Below are 20,377 nucleotides of genomic sequence, written 5' to 3'. Positions count from 1 at the left end.
TTTTCAAGTAGGGTTTATGATACGTGGCAGTTTATGTTCCATAGGGTTATAATACTTAAGATGCTTGGGAAGAAAGTGTCCTTTTATTACTTTTATTTTAATTTATCATTATTTATCATGATTATTACCATTTTATTTACTTCATCATTTTTATTTATCATTATTATTTTGTCATTATTACTTTAAACAGACATTTCTTTATAAATGCATTTTACATGTTAGAGTGAAAGGAAAAGAGGAATTCAGGAAAGTAGAAAAATGTACACCAGAATTTACTCATTCAAATCAATGCTACCTTTCCAAGCAGTGACCTTGAGAAGCTATGTACTGTACTTGCTGTCATTACTCAAAATATCCATCGGATCGCATTTTTTAAACAACAGCTTCAGGATTTTATTTGCATCTGTACAAAGATGAACCTATTCAACGTGAAAATATTAGTGAAGTCAAGTCAATAATTTAGTTGTTGGGTTTACATGAATACTGATAACTAGTTTTCAAAGCATTTTACACTAGTGTGTGTAGATTCAGCAACATAATGGTTTTGATGAGTATTTTTGAAGATTAGATCTATAGAATGGGTTATCTTTGAAGTAATGATTGTTTGTTTTTCTAGTCAGCAGATAAGCAGCGAGCCCTAGAAGAAACCAAAGCCTACACCACCCAGTCCTTAGCAAGTGTTGCCTATCTGATAAATACCTTGGCCAACAATGTCCTGCAGATGCTGGATATCCAGGCGTCCCAACTTCGAAGGATGGAGTCTTCAATCAATCATATTTCACAAGTAAGACCACACTATTTTCCTATTTTGCCTATGAGGAACATGTAATAAACACAGGCTATCTATAACGCTGGCAGCCTTTATTATGTGAGTTAACTCACATGTATGATTTGGAAAATACAAACTCAGTAGTAGGTTTTATGTTTCTATCTTTTTGTCTAGTGATTATCTTCTCTGTGATTTTGATAGGGAAGTATACTTTGTTTATTTTAAACATCTTTTTAAAAAAAATTTATGTATTTTTGTCTGCATTGGGTCTTTGTCACTGTGCATGGGCTTTCTCTAGTTGTGGTGAACGGGGGCTACTCTTTGTTGCAGTGCGCGGACTTCTCATTGCGGTGGCTTCTCTTGTTGGAGAGCATGGGCTCTAGGCGCGCAGGCTTCAGTAGTTGTGGCATGCGGACTCCAGTAGTTGCGGCACACGGGCTCTAGAGCACAGGCTCATTAGTTGTGTTGCAAAGGCTTAGTTGCTCCGTGACATGTGGGGTCGTCCCGGACCACGGCTCGAACTCGTGTTCCCTGCATTGGCAGGCAGATTCTTAACCACTGCACCACCAGGGGAGTCCCTAAACATCTTTTTTTTTTTTTTTTTTGCGGTACGCGGACCCCTCACTGCTGCGGCCTCTCCCGTTGCAGAGCACAGGCTCCGGACGCGCAGGCTCAGTGGCCATGGCTCATGGGCCTAGCTGCTCCGCGGCACGTGGAATCCTCCCGGACCGGGGCATGAACCCGCGCCCCCTGCACTGGCAGGCGGACTCTCAACCACTGCGCCACCAGGGAAGCCCCCTAAACATCTTTTTTAAAAAATATTTATTTGGTTGCACCAGGTCTTAGTTGCCGCAGGTGGGCTCCTTAGTTGCGGCACATGGGCTCCTTAGTTGTGGCTCCAGGGCTCCTTAGTTTCAGCAGGCAGCCTCCCTAGTTGCGGATTGCTGGCTCCTTAGTTGTGGCACAAGGGCTCCCCAGTTGTGGCATACGATCTCTTAGTTGCAGCATGCATGTAGGATATAGTTCTCTGACCAGGAATTGAACCTGGGCCCCCTGCATTGGGAGCTCGGAGTCCTATCCACTGCACCACCATGGAAGTCTTGGGAAGTCTACTTTAATGGTTTCATTAAAACTCAGTTGTCAAGTTAAAATGATCGGCCTTGAGGTGAGAATTTGCCTGCTTTCTTCCAATTTTTACCGAATTTTACACTTAAAATGTGATAGCTTGATGACTTGTTTAAATGCTGTTTTCTGTTACCTCAGTAATGGATAGATTAAGTGACCTTATAAAATTATCTTTGTATAGAACTTAGAAAAAATTAATGTTATACTTTCTCCATTGTAAATGTCATAAAGAAAAGAGAAAAAAATAGGAAAACAAGCCCTTTCTCCACTACTCAAACATCTCCTGTTAACATTTCGATATATTTCCTTTTAATATTTTTTTCTTCTAAATGATTTTTAAAATTTAGCTGGGGTTATACTATATATGGAATTTTGAGTTCTGCTTTTAACTTACCATTGCAATAAACATCTTCTCATGATGTTATAAGATCTTCATAAACATTTTCGATGGCTACATAATGTTGTATATATATATATTATAATTTTCATAACCATTCCTATATTTTGGGACCATTTAAAATATTACTACAGTAAAAACCAATTTATAATTGCAAAATACATTTTTAAAAACATTAAAACGAAAAGATTTTGATCTGTCGGCCTCTCTTTGAAATCTTTGTAACTTTTCTATTTTAACTCTCTTGCCATTCGAGTAACTTGGTCGTATTCAATTCTATTTTTAAAATAGAATAAATGATTAGAATGCTTCTGGAATAAAAAGAGTTTTAAAATGTGCATATTACTTTCGTATATCTTAAAAGTTCAGGACTTTTCTAAAATTGACTAATCCATCAATTTTTCAAAGTCTTTGGTTTAATTTATATAATTAAATATAGTCCACATAACCGAATCAGTTATGTAAGGTCTACCTTATATTTCTTCTTTTTTTTTTTTAACATATTTGGTGGAGTATAATTGCTTTACAGTGGTGTGTTAGTTTCTGCTGTATAACAAAGTGCATCAGCTATACGTATACGTATATCCCCATATCTCCTCCTTCTTGCATCTTCCTTCCACCCTCCTTATCCCACCCCTCTAGTTGGAAATAGAGCACCGAGTTGATCTCCCTGTGCTATGCAGCTGCTTCCCACTAGCTATCTATTTTATGTTTGGTAGTGTATATATGCCCGTGTCATTCTCTCACTTCATCCCAGCTTACCCTTCCCCCTCCCCATGTCCTCAAGGACATTCTCTATGTCTGCGTCTTTATTCCTGTCCTGCCCCTAGGTTCTTCAGAACCAATTTTTTTTTTAAGATTTCATAAATATGTGTTGGCATACAGTATTTGTTTTTCTCTTTCTGACTTACTTCACTCTGTATGACAGACTCTAGGTCCATCCACCTCACTACAAATAACTCAATTTTGTTTCTTTGTAGGGCTGAGTAATATTCCATTGTATATATGTGCCACCTCTTCTTTATCCTTTCATCTGTCGATGGACACTTAGGTTGCTTCCATGTCCTGGCTATTGTAAATAGTGCTGCAGTGAACATTGTGGTACGTGACTCTTTTTGAATTATGGTTTTCTCAGGGTATATATGCCCAGTAGTAGGATTGCTGGGTCATATGGTAGTTCCATTTTTAGTTTTTGAAGGAACTTCCATACTGTTCTCCATAGGGGCTGTATCAATTTACATTCCCACCAACAGTGCAAGAGGGTTCCATTTTTTCTACACCCTCTCCAACATTTATTGTTTGTAGATTTTTTCATGATGGCTATTCCGACCGGTGTGAGGTGGTACCTCATTGTAGTTTTGATTTGCACTTCTCTGATGATTAGTGATGTTGAACATCCTTTCATGTGTTTGTTGGCAATCTGTATATCTTCTTTGGAGATGTCTGTTTAGGTGTTCTGTCCATTTTTGGATTGGATTGTTTTGTTGTTTTCATATTGAGCTGCACAAGCTGCTTGTATATTTTGGAGATTAATCCTTTGTCAGAAGCGTTTGCAAATATTTTCTCCCATTCTGAGGGTTGTCCTTTCGTCTTGTTTATGGTTTCCTTTGCAATACAAAAGCTTTTAAGTTTTATTAGGTCTCATTTGTTTATTTTTGTTTTTATTTCCATTTCTCTAGGAGGTGGGTCAAAGAAGATCTTGCTATGATTTATGTCATAGAGTGTTCTGCCTGTGTTTTCCTCTAAGAGTTTGATAGTGTCTGACCTTACATTTAGGTCTTGAATCCATTTTGAGTTTATTTTTGAGTATGGTGTTAGGGAGTGTTCTAATTTCATAGAGGTACCTTCATAGAGGTACCTTACTTACCTTCATAAAGGTAAGTTCCCTCTATGCCCACTTTCTGAAGGGTTTTTATCATAAATGGGTGTTGAATTTGGTCAAAAGCTTTTTCTGCATCTATTGAGATGATCATATGGATTTTCTCCTTCAGTTTGTTAATATGCTGTATCACACTGATTGATTTCTATATATTGAAGAATCCTTGCATTCCAGAGATAAACCCCACTTGATCGTGGTATATGATCCTTTTAATGTGCTGTTGGATTCTGTTTGCTAGTATTTTCTTGAGCATTTTTGCATCTGTGTTCTTCAGTGATATTGGCCTGTAGTTTTCTTTTTTTGTGACATCTTTGTCTGGTTTTGGTGTCAAGATGATGGTGGCCTCATAGAATGAGTTTGGGAGTGTTCCTCCGTCTGCTATATTTTGGAAGAGTTTGAGAAGGATAGGTGTTAGCTCTTCTCTAAATGTTGGATAGAATTCTCCTGTGAAACCATCTGGTCCTGTGCTTTTGTTTGTGGAAGATTTTTTTTTTTTAACATTTTAATTGGAGTATAATTCCTTTACAATGGTGTCTTAGTTTCTGCTTTATAACAACGTGAATCAGTTATACATATACATATGTTCCCATATCTCTTCCCTTTTGCATCTCCCTCCCTCCCACCCCCCGTATCCCACCGCTCTAGGTGGTCACAAAGCACCGAGCAGATCTCCCTGTGCTATGCGGCTGCTTCCCACTAGATAGCTGTTTTTTGTATGGTAGTGTATATATGTCCATGGCACTCTCTCGCTTTGTCACAGCTTACCCTTCCCCCTACCCATATCCTCAAGTCCATGCCCTAGTAGGTCTGTGTATTTATTCCCGTCTTGCCCCTAGGTTCATCGTGACCTTTTTTTTCTTTTTTTTTTAGATTCCATATATATGTGTTAGCATACGGTATTTCTTTTTCTCTTTCTGACTTACTTCACTCTGTATGACAGACTGTAGGTCCATCCACCTCAGTACAAATAACTGAATTTCGTTTCTTTTTAGGGCTGAGAAATATTCCATTGTATATATGTGCCACATCTTCTTTATCCATTCATCTGTTGATGGACCATTAGGTTGCTTCCATGTCCTGGCTAATGTAAATAGAGCTGCAATGAATACTTTGGTATATGACTCTTTTTGAATTATGGTTTTCTCAGGGTATATGCCCAGTAGTGGGATTGCTGGGTCATATGGTAGTTCTATTTTTAGTTTTTTAAGGAACCTCCATACTGTTCTCCATAGTGGCTGTATCAATTTACATTCCTGCCAACAGTGCAAGAGTGTTCCCTTTTCTCCACACCCTCTCCAGCATTTATTGTTTCTAGATTTTTTGATGATGGCCATTCTGACCGGTGTGAGATGACATCTCATTGTAGTTTTGATTTGCATTTCTCTAATGATTAATGATGTCAAGCATTCTTTCACGTGTTTGTTGGCAGTCTGTATATCTTCTTTGGAGAAATCTCTGTTTAGGTCTTCTGCCCGTTTTGGGATTGGGTTGTTTGTTTTTTTGTTATTGAGCTGCATGAGCTGCTTGTTAATTTTAGAAATTAATCCTTTGTCAGTTGCTTCATTTGCAAATATCTTCTCCCATTCTAGGGTTGTCTTTTGGTCTTGTTTATGGTTTCCTTTGCTGTGCAAAAGCTTTGAAGTTTCATTAGGTCCCTTTTGTTTTTATTTCCAATTCTCTAGAAGGTGGATCAAAAAGGGTCTTGCTGTGATTTATGTCATAGAGTGTTCTGCCTGTGTTTTCCTCTAAGAGTTTGATAGTGTCTGGCCTTACATTTAGGTCTTTAATCCATTTTGGGCTTATTTTTGTGTATGGTGTTAGGGAGTGATCTAATCTCATACTTTTACATGTACCTGTCCAGTTTTCCCAGAACCACTTATTGAAGAGGCTGTCTTTTCTCCACTGTACATTCCTGCCTCCTTTATCAAAGATAAGGTGACCATATGTGCGTGGGTTTATCTCTAGGCATTCTGTCCTGTTACGTTGATCTATCTTTCGGTCTTTGTGCCAGTACCATACTGTCTTGATTACTGTAGCTTTGTAGTATAGTCTGAAGTCAGGGACCCTGATTCCTCCAGCTCTGTTTTTCGTTCTCAAGATTGCTTTGGCTATTCGGGGTCTTTTGTGTTTCCATACAAATTGTGAAATTTTTTGTTCTAGTTCTGTGAAAACTGCCAGTGGTAGTTTGATAGGGATTGCATTAAATCTGTAGATTTCTTTGGGTAGTGGAATCATTTACTTAATGTTGATTCTTCCAATCCAAGAACATGGTATATCTCTCCATCTATTTGTATCATCTTTAATTTCTTTCATCAGTGTCTTATAGCTTTCTGCATACCGGTCTTTTGTCTCCTTAGGTAGGTTTGTTCTGAGATATTTTATTCTTTTTGTTGCAGTGGTACATGGGAGTGTTTTGTAATTTCACTTTTAGATTTTTCACCATTAGTGTATAGGAATGCCAGAGATTTCTGTGCATTAATTTTGCATCCTGCTACTTTACCAAATTCATTGATTAGCTCTAGTAGTTTTCTGGTAGCATCTTTAGGATTCTCTACGTGTAGTATCATGTCATGTGCAAACAGTGACAGCTTTACTTCTTCTTTTCCAATTTGATTCCTTTTATTTCTTTTTCTTCTCTGATTGCTGTGGCTAAAACTTCCAAAACTGTGTTGTAGTGGTGAGAGTGGGCAACCTTGTCTTATTCCTGATCTTAGTTGAAATGGTTTCAGTTTTTCACCATTGAGGACGATGTTGGCTGTGGGTTTGTCATATATGGCCTTTATTATGTTGAGGAAAGTTCCCTCTATGCCTACTTTCTGCAGGGTTTTTATCATAAAGGGGTGTTGAATTTTGTCAAAAGCTTTCTCTGCATCAATTGAGATGATCATATGGTTTTTCTCCTTCAGTTTCTTAATATGGTATATCACATTGATTGACTTGAGTATATTGAAGAATCATTGCATTCGTGGAATAAACCCCACTTGATCATGGTGTATGATCCTTTTAATGTGCTGTGGGATTCTGTTTGCTAGTATTTTTTGAGGATTTTTACATCTATGTTCATCAGTGATATTGGCCTGTAGTTTTCCTTCTTTGTAACATCCTTCTCTGGTTTTGGTATCAGGGTGATGGTGGCCTCGTAGAATGAGTTTGGGAGTGTTCCTCCGTCTGCTATATTTTGGAAGAGTTTGAGAAGGATAGGTGTTAGCTCTTCTCTAAATGTTTGATAGAATTCACCTGTGAAGCCATCTGGTCCTGGGCTTTTGTGTGTTGGAAGATTTTTATCACAGTGTCAATTTCAGTGCTTGTGATTGGTCTGTTCATATTTTCTATTTTTTCCTGGTTCAGTCTTGGAAGGTTGTGCTTTTCTAAGTGTTTTTCCATTTCCTCCAGGGTGTCCATTTTATTGGCATATATAGTTTCTTGTAGTAATCTCTCATGATCCTTTCTCTTTCTGCATTGTGAGTTGTTAACTTCTCCTTTTTCATTTCTAATTCTGTTCGTTTGAGTCTTCTCACTTTTTTTCTTGATGAGCCTGGCTAATGGTTTATCAATTTTGTTTATCTTCTCAAAGATCCAGCGTTTAGATTTATTGATCTTTGCTATTGTTTCCTTCATTTCTTTTTCATTTATTTCTGATCTGACCTTTATGGTTTTTTACCTTCTGCTAACACTGTGGTTTTTTTCTTCTTCTTTCTCTAATTGCATTAGGTGTAAGGTTAGGTTGTTTATTTGAGATATTTCTTGTTTCTTGAGGTAGGACTGTATTGCTATAAACTTCCCTTTTAGAACTGCTTATTCTGCATCCCATAGGTTTTGGGTCATCGTGTTTTCCTTGTCATTTGTTTCTAGGTATTTTTTGATTTCTTCAGTGATCTCTTGGTTATTAAGTAGTGTATTGTTTAGCCTCCATGTGTTTGTATTTTTTACAGATTTTTTTTCCTGTAATTGATACGCAGTCTCATAGCGTCGTGGTCGGAAAAGATACTTGATATGTTTTCAATTTTCTGAAGTTTACCAAGGCTTCATTTGTGACCCAAGATATGATCTATACTGGAGAATGTTCCATGAGCACTTGAGAAGAAAGTGTATTCTGTTGTTTTTGGATGGAACGTCCTATAAATATCATTTAAGTTCATCTAGTTTAATGTATCATTTGAAGCTTGTGTTTCCTTATTTATTTCCATTTTGGATGATCTATCCATTGGTGAAAGTGGGGTGTTAAAGTCCCCTACTATGATTGTGTTACTGTCAATTTCCCCTTTTATGGCTGTTAGCATATGCCTTTTGTATTGAGGTGCTCCTATGTTGGGTGTATAAATATTTACAGTTGTTACATCTTCTTCTTGGGTCAATCCCTTGATCATTATTAGTGTCCTTCTTTGTGTCTTGTAGTAGTCTTTATTTTAAAGTTCATTTTGTCTGATATGAGAATTTCTACTCCAGCTTTCTTTTGATTTCCATTTGCCTGGAATATCTTTTTCTATCCCCTTACTTTCAGTCTGTATCTGTCCTTAGGTCTGATGTGGGTCTCTTGTGGACAGCATATATATGGGTCTTGTTTTTGTATCCATTCAGCCAGTCTACGTGTTTTGGTTGGAGCATTTAATCCATTTACATTAAAGTAATTATCGATATGTATGTTTCTATTACCATTTTCTTAATGTTTTGGGTTTGTTATTGTAGGTCTTTTTCATCTCCTGTGTTTCCTGCCTAGAGGAGTTCCTTTAGCATTTGTTGTAAAGCTGGTTTGGTGGTGCTGAATTCTCTTAGTTTTTGCTTGTCTGTAAAGGTTTTAATTTCTCTGTCGAATCTGAATGAGATCCTTGCTGGGTAGAGCAATCTTGGTTGCAGGTTTTTCCCTTTCATCACTTTAAATATGTCCTGCCACACCCTTCTGGCTTGCAGAGTTTCTGCTGAAAGATCAGCTGTTAACCTTATGGGGATTCCCTTGTATGTTATTTGTTGCTTTTCCCTTGCTGCTTTTAATATTTTTTCTTTGTATTTAATTTTTGACAGTTTGATTAATATGTGTCTTGGCATGTTTCTTCTTGGATTTATCCTATATGGGACTCTCTGTACTTCCTGGACTTGAATGACTATTTCCTTTCCCATATTATGGAAGTTTTCAACTATAATCTTTTCAAATATTTTCTTAGTCCCTTTGTTTTTCTCTTCTTCTTCTGAGACCCCTATAATTCGAATGTTAGTGTGTTTAATGTTGTCCCAGAAGTCTCTGAGTCTGTCTTTAATTCTTTTCATTCTTTTTTCTTTATTTTGTACTGTGGTAGTTATTTCCACTATTTTATCATCCAGGTCACTTATCCATTCTTCTGCCTCAGTTATTCTGCTATTGATTCCTTCTAGAGAATTTTTAATTTCACTTACTGTGTTGTTCATCAGTGTTTGTTTGCTCTTTAGTTCTTCTAGTTTCTTGTTAAACATTTCTTGTATTTTCTCCATTCTATTTACAAGGTTTTGGATCATCTTTACTGTCATCACTCTGAATTCTTTTTCAGGTAGGCTGCCTATTTCCTCTACATTTGCTTGGTCTGGTGGGTTTTTCCCCTGCTCCTTCATTTATTGTGTATTTCTGTCTTCTCATTTTGCTTCACTTACTGCGTTTGGGGTCTCCTTTTCACAGGCTGTAGTTTCGTGGTTCCCATTGTTTTTGGTGTCTGCACCCAGTGGTTAAAGTTGGTTCAGTGGGTTGTGTAGGCTTCCTGGTGGATGGGACTGGTGCCTCTTTTCTGGTGGATGAAGCTGGAACTTGTCTTTCTGCTGGGCAGGACCATGTCTGGTGGTGTGTTTTTGGGTGTCTGTGAACCTATTATCATTTTAGGCAGCCTCTTGCTAATGGGTGGGGATGTGTTCCTGTCTTGCTAGTTGTTTGGCATGAGATGTCCAGCCCTGTGGCTTACCAGCTCGTTGAGTAGAGCTGCCTTTTAGCATTGAGATGGAGATCTCTGGGAGAGCTTTTGCTGTTTGATAGTATGTGGCGCTGGGAGGTTTCTGGTGGACCAATGTCCTGAACTCAGCTCTCCCATCTTAGAGGCTCATGCCTGACACCTGGCTGGAGCACCAAGATCTTGTCAGCCACATGCCTCAGAAGGAAAGGGAGAAAAGAAAGGAAAGAAAGAAAAATAAAATAAAGTTATTCAAATAAAAAGTAATTAAAAATAAAAAAGTAATTAAAAATAGGAAAGAAAGAAGAGGGCAACGAAACCAATAAACAAATCCACGAAAGATAACAAGCACTAAAAACTATACTAAAAAAACAAAACCAAAATGGACAGAACTCTAGGACAAATGGTAAAAGCTAAGCTGTACAGACAAAGTCACACAAAAAAGCATACACATACACACAAAAAGAGAAAAAGGATAAAAATATATATATATTTTTTAAAAATAGAGAGAGCAGCCAAATCAATAAACTGATCTACCAATGATAATAAGCTCTAGGAGCGGAAGATGGCGGAAGAGTAGACGCGGAGATCACCTTCCTTCCCACAGATACACCAGAAATACATCTACACGTGGAACAACTCCTACAGAACACCTACTGAACGCTGGCAGAAAACCTCAGACCTCCCAAGAGGCAAGAAAGTCCCCATGTACATGGGTTGGGCAAAAGAAAAAAGAATAAACAGAGACAAAAGGATAGGGACGGGACCTGCACCAGTGGGAGGGAGCCGTGAAGGAGGAGAGCCCAGCACACACTAGAAACCCCTTTGTGGGTGGACACTGCAGGTGGCGGAGGGGGAAAGCTTCGGAGCCGCGGAGGAGAGCCCAGCAACAGGGGTGCGGAGGGCAAAGCGGAGAGATTCCCGCAAAGGATCAGTACCGACCGGCACTCACCAACCCGAGACTCTTGTTTGCGCACCCGCCGGGGCGGGTGGGGCTGGAAGCTGAGGCTCGGGCTTTGGTCGGAGCGCAGGGAGAGGACTGGGGTCGGCGGCGTGAACACAGCCTGAAGGGGTTAGTGTGCCATGGCTAGCAGGGAGGGAGTCCGGGGAAAAAGAGACTTTTTCTTCCCTCCTTGTTTACTGGTGTTTGAGGAGAGGGGATTAAGAGCGCTGCTTAAAGGAGCTCCAGAGACGGGCGCGAGCTGCGGCTAACAGCGCGAACCCCAGAGACGGGCATGAGACGCTAAGGCTGCTGCTGCCGCCACCAAGAAGCCTGTGTGCAAGCACAGGTCACTATCCACACCCCCTTTCCGGGGAGCCAGTGCAGCCCGCCACTGCCAGGGTCCCATGATCCATGGACAACTCCCCAGGGAGAACGCACGGTGCGCCTCAGGCTGGTGCAACGTTATGTTGGCCTCTGCTGCTGCAGGCTCGCCCCACTCTCCGTACCCTCCATCCCCCACGGCCTGAGTGAGCTAGAGTCCCCAAAGCACCTGCTCCTTTAACCCCGTCCTGTCTGAGCAAAGACGCCCTCTGGTGACCTACACGCAGAGGCAGGGCCAAATCCAAAGCTGAGCCCTGGGACCTGTGAGAAGAAAGAAGAGAATGGGAAATCCCTCCCAGCAGCCTCAGAAGCAGCAGATTAAAGCTCCACAATCAACTTGCTGTACCCTGCATCTGTGGAATACATGAATAGACAACGAATCATCCCAAATTGAGGAGGTGGACTTAGCAAGATTTATGATTTTTCCCTTTTCCTCTTTTAGTGAGTGTGTATGTGTATGCTTCTGTGTGACATTTTGTCTGTATAGCTTTGCTTCCACCATTAGTCCAAGGGTTCTGTACGTTCGTTTTTTTTTCTTATTAATTTTTTTATATTAATAACGTTATTTTATCTTTATTTTATTTTATTTTCTTCCTTCCTTTCCTCCCTCCCTCCATCCGTCCCTCCCACCCTCCCTTCTTCCTTCCTCCCTCCCTCCCTCTCTCTCTCTCTCTCTCTCTCTCTCTCTCTTTCTTTCTTTCTTCTTTTCCTCCCTTTTATTCTGAGCTGTGTGGATGAAAGGCTCTTGGTGCTACAGCCAGGAGTCAGTGCTGTGGCTCTGAGGTGGGAGAGCCAATTTCAGGACACTGGTCCACAAGAGACCTCCCAGCTCCACATAATATCAAACGGTGAAAATCTCCCAGAGATCTCCATGTCAACACCAGCACCCAGCTTCACTCAACGACCAGCAAGCTACAGTGCTGGACACCCTATGCCAAACAACTAGCAAGACAGGAACACAACCCCACCCATTAGCAGAGAGGCTGCCCAAAATCATAAGAAGTCCACAGACACCCCAAAACACACCACCGGACGTGGACCTGCCCACCAGAAAGACAAGATCCAGCCTCATCCACCACAACGCAGGCACTAGTCCCCTCCACCAGGAAGCCTACACAACCCACTGAACCAACCTTAGCCACTGGGGACAGACACCAAAAACAACGGGAACTATGAACCTGCAGCCTGCAAAAAGGAGACCCCAAACACAGTAAGATAAGCAAAATGAGAAGACAGAAAAACACACAGCAGATGAAGGAGCAAGAGAAAAACCCACCAGACTTAACAAATGAAGAGGAATTAGGCAGTCTACCTGAAAAAGAATTCACAATAATGATAGTAAAGATGATCCAAAACCTTGGAAATAGAATAGACAAAATGCAAGAAACATTTAACAAGGACCTAGAAGAACTAAAGATGAAATAAACAATGATGAACAACACAATAAATGAAATTTAAAATGCTCTAGAAGGGATCAATAGCAGAATAACTGAGTCAGAAGAACAGATAAGTGACCTGGAAGATAAAATAGTGGAAATAGCTACTGCAGACCAGAATAAAGAAAAAGGAATGAAAAGAACAGAGGACAGTCTCAGAGACCTCTGGGACAACATTAAACACACCAACATTCGAATTATAGGGGTTCCAGAAGAAGAAGAGAAAAAGAAGGGGACTGAGAAAATATTTGAAGAGATTATAGTTGAAAACTTCCATAATATGGGAAAGGAAATAGTCATTCAAGTCCAGGAAGCACAGAGAGTCCCATACAGGATAAATCCAAGGAGAAATACACCAAGACACATATTAATCAAGCTGTCAAAAATTAAACACAAAGAAAACATATTAAAAGCAGCAAGGGAAAAACAACAAATAACACACAAGGGAATTCCCATAAGGTTAACAGCTGATCTTTCAGCAGAAACTCTGCAGGCCAGAAGGGACTGGCAGGACATATTTAAGGTGATGAAGGAGAAAAACCTGCAACCAAGATTACTCTACCCAGCAAGGATCTCATTCAGATTTGATGGAGAAATTAAAACCTTTACAGACAAGCAAAAGCTGAGAGAATTCAGCACCACCAAACCAGCTTTACAACAGCTGCTATAGGAACTTCTGTAGTCAAGAAATACAAGAGAAGGAAAAGGCCTACAATAACGAACCCAAAACAATTAAGAAAATGGGAATAGGAACATACATATCGATAATTACCTTAAATGTAAATGGACTAAATGCTCGCACCAAAAGACACAGATTGGCTGAATGGATACAAAAATAAGACCCATATATATGCTGTCTACAAGACACCCACTTCAGACCTAGAGACACGTACAGACTGAAATTAAAGGGGATGGAAAAAGATATTCCATGCAAATGGAAACCAAAAGAAAGCTACAGTAGAAATTCTTAATCAGACAAAACAGACTTTAAAATAAAGACTATTGCAAGAGACAAAGAAGGACACTACATAATGATCAAGGGATGAATCCAAGAACATATAACAACTGTAAATACTTATACACCCAACATAGGAGAACCTCAATACATAAGGCAAATACTAACAGCCATAAAAGGGGAAATCGACAGTAACACATTCATAGTAGGGGACTTTAACACCCCACTTTCACCAATGGACCGATCATCCAAAATGAAAATAAATAAGGAAACACAAGCTTTAAATGATACATTAAACAAGATGGACCTAATTGATATTTATAGGACATTCCATCCAAAAACAACAGAGTACACGTTTTTCTTAAGTGCTCATGGAACATTCTCCAGTATAGATCATATCTTGGGTCACAAATAAAGCCTTAGTAAATTTAAGAAAATTGAAATTGTATCAAGTATCTTTTCCGACCACAACGCTGTGAGACCAGATATCAATTACAGGGCAATATCTGTAAAAGATACAAACACATGGAGTCTAAACAATACACTACTTAATAGCGAAGTGAACACTGAATAAATCAAAGAGGAAATAAAAAATACCTAGAAACAAATGACAATGGAGACACGACGACCCAAAACCTATGGGATGCAGCAAAAGCAGTTCTAAGAGGGAAGTTTATAGCAATACAATCCTACCTTAAGAAACAGGAAACATCTCAAGTAAACAACCTAACCTTACACCTAAAGCAATTAGAGAAAGAAAAAGAAAAAAAACCCAAAGTTAGCAGAAGGAAAGAAATCATAAAAATCAGATCAGAAATAAATGAAAAAAAAATGAAGGAAACGATCGCAAAGATCAATAAAGCTAACAGCTGGTTCTTTGAGAAGGTAAACAAAATTGATAAACAATTAGCCAGACTCATCACAAAAAAAGGGAGAAGACTCAGATCAGTAGAATGAGAAATGGAAAAGGAGAAGTAACAACTGACACTGCAGAAATGCAAAAGATTATGAGAGATTACTACAAGCAACTCTATGCCAATAAAATGGGCATCCTGGAAGAAATGGGCAAATTCTGAGAAATGCACAACAAGCCAAGTCTGAATCAGGAAGAAGTAGAAAATATGAACAGACCAATCACACGCACTGAAATTGACACTGTGATTAAAAATCTTCCAACAGACCAAAGCCCAGGACCGGTTGGCTTCACAGGCAAATTCTATCAAACATTTAGAGAAGAGCTAATAACACCTATCCTTCTCAAACTCTTCCAAAATATAGCAGAGGGAGGAAAACTCCCAAACTCATATATGAGGCCACCATCACCCTGATACCAAAACCAGACAAGGATGTCACAAGGAAAGAAAACTACAGACCAATATCACTGATGAACATAGATGCAAAAATCCTCAAGAAAGTACTAGCAAACAGAATCCAACAGCACATTAAGAGGATCATACACCATGATCAAGTGGGGTTTATCCCAGGAATGCAAGGATTCTTCAATATACGCAAATTAATCAATGTGATACACCATATTAAGAAACTGAAGGAGAAAAACCATATGATCATCTCAATAGATGCAGAGAAAGCTTTCAACAAAATTCACACTCATTTATGATAAAAACCCTGCAGAAAGTAGGCATAGAGGGAACTTTCCTCAACATAATAAAGGCCATATATGACAGGCCCACAGCCAACATTGTCCTCAATGGTGAAAAACTGAAACCATTTCTACTATGATCAGGAACAAGACAAGGTTGCCCACTCTCATCACTCTTATTCAACATAGTTTTGGAAGTTTTAGCCACAACAATCAGAGAAGAAAAGGAAATAAAAGGAATCCAAATCGGAAAAGAAGAAGTAAAGCTGTCACTGTTGGCAGATGATATGATACTATACATAGAGAATCCTAAAGATGCTACCAGAAAACTACTAGAGCTAATTAATGAATTTGGTAAAGTAGCTGGATACCAAATTAATGCACAGAAATCTCTGGCATTCCTATACACTAATGATGAAAAATCTGAAAGCGAAATCAAGAAAACACTTCGATGTACCATTGCAACAGAAAGAATAAAATATCTAGGAATAAACCTACCTAAGGAGACAGAAGACCTGTATGCAGAAAACTATAAGACACTGATGAAGGAGATTAAAGATGATACAGATAGTTGGAGAGATATATGATGTTCGTGGATTGGAAGAATCAACATTGTGAAAATGACTCTACTACCAGAAGCAATCTACAGATTCAATGCAATCCCTATCAAACTACCACTGGCATTTTTCACAGAACTAGAACAAAAAATTTCACAATTTGTATGGAAACACAAAAGACCCCAAATAGCCAAAGCAATCTTGAGAATGAAAAACGGAGCTGGAGGAATCAGGGTCCCTGACTTCAGACTATACTACAAAGCTACAGTAATGAAGACAGTATGGTACTGGCACAAAAACAGAAAGATAGATCCATGGAACAGGATAGAAAGCCCAGAGTTAAACCCACGCACATATGGTCACCTTATCTTTGATAAAGGAGGCAGGAATGTACAGTGGAGAAAGGACAGCCTCTTCAATAAGTGGTGCTGGGAAAACTGGACAGGTACATGTAAAAGTATGAGATTAGATCACTACCTAACACCATACACAAAAATAAGCCCAAAATGGATTAAAGACCTAAATGTAAGGCCAGAAACTATCAAACTCTTAGAGGAAAATATAGGCAGAGCACTCTATGACATAAATCACAGCAAGATCCTTTTTGACCCACTTCCTAGAGAAAATGAAATAAAAACAAAAATAAGCAAATGGGACCTAATGAAACTTCAAAGCTTTTGCACAGCAAAGGAAACCATAAACAAGACTAAAAGACAGCCCTCAGAATGGGAGAAAATATTTACAAATGAACCAACTGACAAAGGATTAATCTCCAAAATATACAAGCAGCTCATGCAGCTCAATATCAAAAAAACAAACAACCCAATCCAAAAATGGGCAGAAGACCTAAATAGACATTTCTCCAAAGAAGTTATACAGACTGCCAACAAACACGTGAAAGAATGCTCAGCATCATTAATCATTAGAGAAATGCAAATCAAAACTACAATGAGATGTCATCTCACACCGGTCAGAATGGCCATCATCAAAAAATCTAGAAACAATAAATGTTGGAGAGGGTGTGGAGAAAAGGGAAACACTCTTGCACTGCTGGTGGGAATGTGAATTGTTACAGCCACTGTGGAGAACAGTATGGAGGTTTCTTAAAAAACTACAAATAGAACTACCATATTACCCAGCAATCCCGCTACTGGGCATATATCCTGAGAAAACTATAATTCAAAAAGAGTCATGTACCAAAATGTTCATTGCAGCTCTATATTTACAATAGCCTGGAGATGGAAACAACCTAAGTGTCCATCATCGGATGAATGGTACGTATATACAATGGAATATTACTCAGCCATAAAAAGAAACGAAATTGAGCTATTTGTAATGAGGAGAATGGACCTAGAGTCTGCCATACAGAATGAAGTAAGTCAGAAAGAGAAAGTCAAATACCATATGGTAACACATATATATGGAATTTAAGAAAAAAAAATGTCATGAAGAACCTAGGAGTAAGACAGGAATAAAGACACAGACCTACTAGAGAATGGACTTGAGGATATGGGGAGGGTGAAGGGTAAGCTGTGACAAAACGAGACAGTGGCATGGACATATATACACTACCAAACGTAAAATAGATAGCTAGTGGGAAGCAGCTGCATGGCACAGGGAGATCAGCTCGGTGCTTTGTGACCACCTAGAGAGGTGGGACAAGGAGGGTGGGAGGGAGGGAGATGCAAGAGGGAAGAGATATGGGAACATATGTATATGTATAACTGATTCACTTTGTTATAAAGCAGAAGCTAACACACCATTGTAAAACAATTATACTCTAATAAAGATGTTAAAAAAAATAATAAGCTCTAAATACTAAACTAAGATAATCATAAAACCAGAAACAAATAGATGCAAAAAGCAAACCCCAAGTCTACGGTTGCTCCCAAAGTCCACCTCCTCAATTTTGGGATGATTCGTTGTCTGTTCAGGTATTCCACTGATGCAGGGTACATCGAGTTGATTGTGGATATTTAATCTGCTGTTCCTGAGGTTGCTTGGAGAAATTTCCCTTTCTCTTCTTTGTTTGCACAGCTTCTGGGGTTCAGCTTTGGATTTCGACCCGCCTCTGTGTGTAGGTCGCCTGTGGGGGCTCTGGCTCACTCTGGCCCGGGGGAGGGAGGGGTACGGAATGTGGGGCAAGCCTCTGGTGGCAGAGTCTGGGGTGACATTGCAACATCCGAGCCACACCTTGGGTTCTCCCAGGGAAATTGTCCGTGGATCACGGGACCCTGACAGTGGCAAGCTGCACGGGCTCCTGGTAGGGGAGGTGTGGATAGTGACCTGTGCTTGCACACAGGCTTCTTGGTGGCTGCAGCAGCAGCCTTAGCGTTTAATGTCCGTCTCTAGTGTCCGAGCTGATAGCCGTGGCTCGCACCCATAGTTGTAGCTTGTTTAGGCGGTGCTCTGAATCCCCTCTCCCCATGCACCCTGAAACAATGGTCTCTTGCCTCTCAGGCAGGTGCAGACTTTTTCCCGGACTCCCTCCCGGCTAGCTGTAGTGCACTAGCCCCCTTCAGGCTGTGTTCACGCAACCAATCCTAGTCCTCTCCCTGGGATCTGACCTCTGAAGTCCGAGCCTCAGCTCCCAGACAGCCCCGGTGGGTGAGCAGAGAAGCCTCTCAGGCTGGTGAGTGCTGGTCGGCACCAATCCTTTCTGCGGGAATCTCTCCGCTTTGCCCTCCACACCCCTGTTGCTGTGCTCTCCTCTGTGGCTCCGAAGTTTCTCCCCCACCCACCCCCTGTCTCCACCAGTGAAGGGGCTTCCTAGTGTGTGGAAACTTTTCCTCCTTCACAGCTCCCTCCCAGAGGTGCAGGTCCCATCTCTATTCTTTTGTTTCTGTTTTTCTTTTGCTTTACCCAGGTACGTGGGGGAGTTTCTTGCCTTTTGGGAATTCTGAGGTCTTCTGCCAGCATTCAGTAGATGTTCTGTAGTTGTTGTTTCACATGTAGATGTATTTTTGATGTATTTGTGGGGAGGAAGGTGATCTCCACATCTTACTCCTGTGCCATCTTGAAGGTCCCCCCTACCTTATATTTCTGTTAAATCCATCAGACCATTCAGAGGGATTTCTTGTTATTTAATATTATTTAATCTTAAATCTGAATTTGCCCCTATAACGGTTTCTTCACATTCCATATAAACTTCTGTAGACATCATATAATTTATTGCTTGTTGTATTGCTGTGTCTTAAGCTAAAAAAAAAAAGTATTGGTGAATTTTAATGAGCAAGAGGTAGATTTTTATTCTGAAAGGACCTCCTAGAGGAAATAGTGGCATTTTAAATGATGGAATAGATGAACTTGGTTTTTTATAGAAAAAGGGATGCTGACATATTGCTAATCTGATGTAGAATTTTGAAATTTATACTTCAGAGTCTTAAAATTTCCGCATGTTTGAAATTTTGGCAAAGAACTCAAAGAAGAAATTAAGAAGAAAAGTGCAAATGCAGAAGAGAAATTAATATATTAGAGTTCCTAAAAAGGAGGGACAACTTTTTATTAGTTTGTGAGATTGTGTGGGTAGATAATGGCAGTAGGACAATGACAATGAAAGCAATCATCTGTATTCTGATTAGAATTCTGTAGTTCTTTGGTAGAAAAGTGTAGCAGCCTTAAGGAGGAAGGCGATTAAGTTTACTCTAAGTTGTAAGTATATGTATTCAGTTAATGAGAACATTTTCTTTTTGAGTATCACACAAATCTTATATATTTAATTAATATGGCTTAATACTATCTTTTAAAGCTGTTCTAATGGAATAAGTAAAAAATGGGAGAGATGAATGGATAGAGATTGGTAGGTCAGAAATAACAGGGGCCTGAGTCAGAGCTGTCAAGAATATGTTGAGCCTCCTTCCTTTGGAGTTGAGTGTCTAGAGGGCAATACTTGGAAAAGCAAGGGATCTGCAACTCTACAGCAGCTGTTAAGTTTATATGAAATATATTGAAGTATGTTGGATGAGGAGTTGAGTAGGAGAAATGGGCTGATAGAGGCTATAGCTAAGAAATGAGTAAATTTTTAAAAATTTATGTACTTTTAGCATTTACCTTAAGGATTGAAACTTTTTTCAGTTTCATTTAATGTATGTAGAGTCCTTTATTTTAAAAGTCAATTGAATATCAAAGCTCTTTGATGCTCTTTAGAATGAAATATGATTCCATAGTATAAGAGAAAATGTTTTCTGTTTGTAAAGCAAATGCTCAGTAAATACTCTGAAGCAAGAATTGGCATACTTTTTTGTAAAGGGCTAGATAGTCAATATTTTAGGCTTTGTGGGCCACATGGGGTTTCAGTCTCCTATGATTCTTTGTGCTGTATGTTTTGTTTTGTGTTGTTTTGGCCACGCTGCATGGCATCCGGGATCTTAGTTCCCAGGGATCAAACCCGTGCCTCCTGCAGTGGAAGTGTGGAGCCCTAACCACTGGA

At 39.6% G+C, this 20,377-nt stretch overlaps 1 protein-coding gene across 4 annotated transcripts in view; it reads left to right on the top strand.

Moving 5' to 3' along the window:
* ABI2 (abl interactor 2) overlaps positions 1-20,377 on the top strand; it is a gene marked incomplete at its 3' end in the record, with an annotated part of 102,438 nt that overhangs the window by 29,813 nt on the left and 52,248 nt on the right. For all 4 annotated transcript variants that reach the window (XM_082657663.1, XM_082657666.1, XM_082657665.1 and 1 more), the window contains exon 2: positions 617-784. In XM_082657663.1, coding sequence (XP_082513789.1) covers positions 617-784 — 168 coding nt within the window. The remainder of the gene's footprint in view (positions 1-616; positions 785-20,377) is intronic.

This window comes from Grampus griseus (assembly GCF_964374135.1).
Source record: "Grampus griseus genome assembly, chromosome: 7".
Lineage (NCBI taxonomy): Eukaryota > Metazoa > Chordata > Mammalia > Artiodactyla > Delphinidae > Grampus > Grampus griseus.
Note: the sequence above shows the minus strand (reverse complement) of the source record. Positions and strands in the feature narration are given on the sequence as shown.